This window comes from Dendropsophus ebraccatus, chromosome 8 (genome assembly GCF_027789765.1).
Source record: "Dendropsophus ebraccatus isolate aDenEbr1 chromosome 8, aDenEbr1.pat, whole genome shotgun sequence".
Classification (NCBI taxonomy): domain Eukaryota; kingdom Metazoa; phylum Chordata; class Amphibia; order Anura; family Hylidae; genus Dendropsophus; species Dendropsophus ebraccatus.
Genome location: NC_091461.1, coordinates 125,266,784 through 125,274,014, shown reverse-complemented (window position 1 = coordinate 125,274,014; position 7,231 = coordinate 125,266,784). Strand labels below are relative to the sequence as shown.

Here is a 7,231-nt window from a genome sequence, read left to right as displayed (position 1 = left end):
TAGTGAGGCAGGTGTGCGTGTGCACGGGCACTTGGTGTGGGTCGGCTCCAGCATTGTGTGTGTATACTATATGGGAGGTCATTGATAGTTAGTGTGCGGGTGTACAGATCCTGGATGTGAGGTCACTGACAGTTAGCGTGCCTGTGTGCAGATCCTGTAGATTCTCTGTGCCTGCAGCTAGGAGACATAGGAAGTGTTAGAAGACTAAAGATGGCTCCTGCCGGTGCTTGCTGGCTGCTGCTGGCCGCTTTCCTCTTCGTATCGAGAAGTGGCGGAGAGGAGGACTCATCCAGGGAGCTCGAGTGTAAAATGAAGAGCATCACGGTGTCCGCTCTGCCTTTCCTCCGGGAGAACGACCTCAGCATCATGCACAGCCCGTCCGCCTCCGAGCCCAAGCTCCTCTTCTCCGTCCGGAATGACTTCCCCGGAGAGATCGCGGTGGCCGATGATCTGGAGAACACAGAGCTGCCTTACTTTGTGTTGGGTGAGTGCAACCTGCATCCTAACACATGATCCACTTCTCACAACTCCCATCAACGCTGGTGTGGATTGCAGAGAGTCATTCATCATCTCGTACACTGCAGGTACCGTGCGAGGGCCTGCAGGATGCAAACAACACCTCCATGCATTACACACTCATAGTCATCCTCATTGCAGAGCCTTGCTGCTTACTGCTATATACCTTGCTGCTTATTGCTATATATACCTTACTGATTATTGCTATATATACCTTACTGATTATTGCTGTATACCTTACTGATTATTGCTATATACCTTACTGTATTGCTGTATACCTTACTGATTATTACTATATACTTTACTGCTTATTGCTATATGCCTTGCTGCTTATTGCTATATACCTTACTGCTTATTGCTATATACCTTGATGATTATTGGTATATACCTTACTGCTTATTGCTATATACCTAACTGATTATTGCTATATACCTTACTAGTTTTTTACTATATATCTTACTGCTATATACCTTACAGTTTATTGCTATATCCCTTACTGGTTTTTGCTATATACCTTACAGTTTATTGCTACATAACGGTTTATGTCTGTGTAACCTCTGCTGTGAGTCTGCTCCCTGCCTCTACTACTGTTTCTCGACTGCTGAAACAAATGTGACCTGGCGTGTAGATGTCCTGCACTGTACATTGATGTCTTTGTACAAGAGTCGCCTGGCACTTCAGAGATGAAAGCCTCATCTCATCCCAATCCAGAGCTGGAGCAGATTTGGCCACAGGCACGCTTGTTAAATTGGGACGATTGATGTAAGAACTTGGTCCAGCGGTCAGAGGGAGCGAGAGGGGGAGGAGGGAAGGAGAAGTCTCCACGTAAGACCATCACACGACTTTTTATCCCCAAATTCATCCTCTGTGAGTGAAGCTGCTGGCAGGACGGTGGTTACGTGGCGTCAATGAAATGAGCGCCGGCTGAATGATAGGTGTCGTACTCCGCCACTAATTCATTGCTTTCCATCTGTGAGGATCAATTAGTGACTTGGGTCGCTCTGAACGTGGGCCAAGTCTCACAGCGAGACGGCTGAGAGGTGCGATCCCCATCACTCACTGCAGAACTTTTTGGACAGGCAGGAATTTGTCTTCCTCGAATTCAGGTGGGCGACTTCTAAAAGGGTCACTAAGTCATTATTACTCCCGAGGAAAAGTTTACTGCTTAAACTTCTGGAGAACGTTTCCTCCTGTATATATCTATGAAGTCCCCGCCCTGTGACATGTTACCCAGCTGTATTGCTGCATAGATATTGGTTTCCCATAAGGCCTCATCCACATAACAGTAGTATGGACGGAGCTCTAATACTGCACCTATAGAAATCTATAGGGCTCCACTTCCTCCATATGTGTCTGACATTCATTACCCATGAGGCCTCATGCACAGAAGTCTATTGTGGCTCCATAATCCTCTAAATTGGATAGAGCCACAGTACAATATCCATAGTAATCTATGGGGCTCCACTTCCTCCATATGCTTCTAGTTCATTGAGATAAACTCTCACACACAATAATATGGCCGTATACCCCCCAGAAGAACAGGACTCCGTATACCTCAGCACATGGCTGCACCGTAATCAATAAGGCCTTCAGCATCCAATAGTCATTACATACAGGACTGAGGTATATATCGCCATGTTAGTTATGAGTCAGGGGCCCTAAGCTGTTCACAAACCTACCCCACCCCCATGCCCTATAGGTAACATGGGGAAGGAACACTAAACATTGTTTTATGTAGAAAATTACAGTGTATAACCAAATACAAGAAGTATTATCCCATGTATAATACCGTCATACTGACCATATCCAGTATACTGACATCAGCTCTATATGATACCACGGCACCATTACAGATATTACCACCACATAATAACTACATGTTACCATTATATTCATATTAAATATACCAAGGTTAATATTACCCATACTAACACTATACTGGGGGCCAATAATACAGCTATGCCATGACTATGTACTACCACCACTTAATGACTAATACCACCATACTGTATACAACACCCTATATTCAGGCCATTGTCCCCTCCATACCGTGAGCATATAAGGGTTACAGCACAGATACAGTACATCCAGTGACTCACAAGCGACATCTTCTCTGATTGGAGTCTTTCATGTTCCCCATCATGGTGACTTCATCTTACATCTACAGACTCTGCCAGACACACATAACACCACCAACCCACCTCCATACAAGCAGCCTATCCCTAGTGCCCCAATGGTAATAATTCCCCTTCTGTAGCCCATGTAGGAACTCCCACACAATAGTTGCCCGTCTAATTCCCCCATACAGTAAGTAATCCCATAATAGTGCCCCATATAGTAGATGACGCCTCCTGATACTGTCCCATGTAATAGTCAGCCTCACAGTAGTTCCCAATATAGTTCATAATCCCCCAATAGTGCTGTTCTATCACCATATTAGATATATGTGAGGAGTGATACAGGATGGGGGGGGGGTCTATCTCTATATTAGATATATGTGAGGAGTGATACAGGATGGGGGGGTCTATCTCTATATTAGATATACGTGAGGAGTGATACAGGATGGGGGGGTCTATCACCACATTAGATATATGTGAGGAGTGATACAGGATGGGGGGGTCTATGACCATATTAGATATACATGAGGAGTGATACAGGATGGGGGGGGGGGTCTATCTCTGTATTAGATATATGTGAGGAGTGATACAGGATGGGGGGGTCTATCTCTATATTAGATATATCGGAGGAGTGATACAGGATGGGCGGGGGGCTATCACCACATTAGATATATGTGAGGAGTGATACAGGATGGGGGGGGGGTCTATCTCTGTATTAGATATATGTGAGGAGTGATACAGGATGGGGGGGTCTATCTCTATATTAGATATATCGGAGGAGGGATACAGAATGGGCGGGGGCTATCACCATATTAGATATATATGAGGAGTGATATATATGAGGAGTGATACAGGATGGGGGAGGGGTCTATCGCCATATTAGATATATGTGAGGAGTGATACAGAATTGGGGGGGGGTCTATCACCATATAAGATATGAGGAGTGATACAGGATGGGGGGGGGGGTCTATCACCATATTAGATATATGTGAGGAGTGATACAGGATGGGGGGGTCTATCACCATATTAGATATATGTGAGGAGTGATACAGGATGGGGGGGTCTATCTCTATATTAGATATATGTGAGGAGTGATACAGGATGGGGGGGTCTATCTCTATATTAGATATATGTGAGGAGTGATACAGGATGGGGGGGGGTCTATCACCATATTAGATATATGTGAGGAGTGATACAGGATGGGGGGGTCTATCACCATATTAGATATACATGAGGAGTGATACAGGATGGGGGGGTCTATCTCTATATTAGATATATGTGAGGAGTGATACAGGATGGGGGGGGGGGTCCTATCACCATATTACATATACGTGAGGAGTGATACAGGATGGGGGGGGGGGTCTGTCACCATATTAGATATATGTGAGGAGTGATACAGGATGGGGGGGGGTCTGTCACCATATTAGATATATGTGAGGAGTGATACAGGATGGGGGGGGGGGGTCCTATCACCATATTACATATACGTGAGGAGTGATACAGGATGGGGGGGGGGTCTGTCACCATATTAGATATATGTGAGGAGTGATACAGGATGGGGGGGGGTCTGTCACCATATTAGATATATGTGAGGAGTGATACAGGATGGGGGGGGGGGGGTCTTTCACCATAGTAGATATATGTGAGGAGTGATACAGGATGGAGGGGTCTATCACCATATTATATATATATATGAGGAGTGATACAGGATGGGGGGGGGGGTCTATCACCATATTAGACATTACACACACACAGAGATACATACATACATACCTACTCGCTGGCATACACAGAGGTACATTCATACACTCAGATACATACACTTACTGACACACACAAGTACATACATACTTACAGATATACACACGGTTACATACATACACTCACTGACTGACACACAGGTGCATTCATACACTCATATATATATACAGATACAAACACTTACTGATGTACATACATACACACTGGTACATACATACACTCACTGACAGACACACATACACACACGGGTATATACACACATACACTCACTCAGTGTCGGACTGGTATACCTGGGGCCCACTAGACGAAATGATCCTTGGGGCCACCAAAGAATCTGTAAAAAGCGACATACTGACCCGGCCCTATTCTGGATTCATCTGGATCTGCGACAACTCCCTTGTGAATGACATGTTTTCAGTCGAACTATAACTCTCAGAATACCCTACACTCATTAAGCTTTAATGATCGGTATGTTGGGAGTTGTAGCTTCAGAGAGAACAAACCTTTAATAATTGATTGTTGTGCAGAAGCTTCTGGTGGCCGTAATCTCTTACAACCATCAGCCCTCATGGTCCGGCACTATATGTCTCTACAGTGGCAGCTCATATGTACTACAACTCTAAGCATATACTGAGGGATGCAGACTATCAGTAATGCTGGGAGTTGTAGTGCCTGCAGCTGTTGTAGTTGGAGAGTCTTAGGTACATTGTACACTGAATGCTTTGTGATGGTGAATATATATATATATATATATATATATATATTATCAATGACCATACTGTACCTATCAACATACCATCACACTGTTACTGACCAAATCCAGTACACAAAGAACAATAAATTCTCATGCCCCTCCATCTTCATACTACTACCTCCTTCATCCTACTGCCCCTCAATCATCATACTACTACCCCTTCATCCTCCTGCTCCTCCATCATCATACTACTACCCCTTCATCCTCCTGCTCCTCCATCATCATACTACTACCCCTTCATCCTCCTGCTCCTCCATCATCATACTACTACCCCTTCATCCTCCTGCTCCTCCATCATCATACTACTACCCCTTCATCCTCCTGCTCCTCCATCATCATACTACTACCTCCTTCATCCTCCTGCTCCTCCATCATCATACTACTACCTCCTTCATCCTCCTGCTCCTCCATCATCATACTACTACCCCTTCATCCTCCTGCTCCTCCATCATCATACTACTACCCCTTCATCCTCCTGCTCCTCCATCTTCATACTACTACCTCCTTCATCCTCCTGCTCCTCCATCATCATACTATTACCTCCTTCATCCTCCTGCTCCTCCATCATCATACTACTACCCCTTCATCCTCCTGCTCCTCCATCATCATACTACTACCTCCTTCATCCTCCTGCTCCTCCATCATCATACTATTACCTCCTTCATCCTCCTGCTCCTCCATCATCATACTACTACCTCCTTCATCCTCCTGCTCCTCCATCATTATACTACTACCCCTTCATCCTCCTGCTCCTCCATAATCATACTACTACCCCTTCATCCTCCTGCTCCTCCATCTTCATACTACTACCCCTTCATCCTCCTGCTCCTCCATCATCATACTACTACCCCTTCATCCTCCTGCTCCTCCATCATCATACTACTACCCCTTCATCCTCCTGCTCCTCCATCATCATACTACTACCCCTTCATCCTCCTGCTCCTCCATCATCATACTACTACCCCTTCATCCTCCTGCTCCTCCATCTTCATACTACTACCCCTTCATCCTCCTGCTCCTCCATCATCATACTACTACCCCTTCATCCTCCTGCTCCTCCATCATCATACTACTACCCCTTCATCCTCCTGCTCCTCCATCTTCATACTACTACCCCTTCATCCTCCTGCTCCTCAATCATCATACTACTACCCCTTCATCCTCCTGCTACTCAATCATCATACTACTACCCCTTCATCCTCCTGCTCCTCCATCATCATACTACTACCCCTTCATCCTCCTGCTACTCAATCATCATCCTCCTGCTCCTCCATCTTCATACTACTACCCCTTCATCCTCCTGCCCCTCCATAATCATACTACTACCCCTTCATCCTCCTGCTCCTCCATCATCATACTACTACCCGTTCATCCTCCTGCTCCTCCATCATCATACTACTACCCCTTCATCCTCCTGCTCCTCCATAATCATACTACTACCCCTTCATCCTCCTGCTCCTCCATCATCATACTACTACCCCTTCATCCTCCTGCTCCTCCATCATCATACTACTCCCCCCTTCATCCTCCTGCTCCTCCATCATCATACTACTACCTCCTTCATCCTCCTGCTCCTCCATCATCATACTACTACCCCTTCATCCTCCTGCTCCTCCATCATCATACTACTACCCCTTCATCCTCCTGCTCCTCCATCTTCATACTACTACCCCTTCATCCTCCTGCTCCTCCATCATCATACTACTACCCCTTCATCCTCCTGCTCCTCCATCATCATACTACTCCCCCCTTCATCCTCCTGCTCCTCCATCATCATACTACTACCCCTTCATCCTCCTGCTCCTCAATAATCATACTACTACCCCTTCATCCTCCTGCTCCTCCATAATCATCCTCCTGCTCCTCCATCATCATACTACTCCCCCCTTCATCCTCCTGCTCCTCCATAATCATACTACTACCCCTTCATCCTCCTGCTCCTCCATCATCATACTACTACCCGTTCATCCTCCTGCTCCTCCATAATCTTACTACTAACCCTTCATCCTTTTGCACCTCCAAGATCATACTACCCCTTCAGCATACTACTACCCATTCATTCTTCTGCCCCTCCATCATCACA

General features: G+C 45.8%; 1 protein-coding gene across 1 annotated transcript in view; it reads left to right on the top strand.

The window, feature by feature from the left end:
* Positions 1–200: 200 nt before the first annotated feature.
* ASTN1 (astrotactin 1) overlaps positions 201–7,231 on the top strand; it is a 469,175-nt gene continuing 462,144 nt past the window's right edge. The window contains exon 1 of the mRNA XM_069981712.1: positions 201–484. Within this exon, the coding sequence (XP_069837813.1) occupies positions 211–484 (274 nt within the window). The 5' untranslated portion in view covers positions 201–210. The remainder of the gene's footprint in view (positions 485–7,231) is intronic.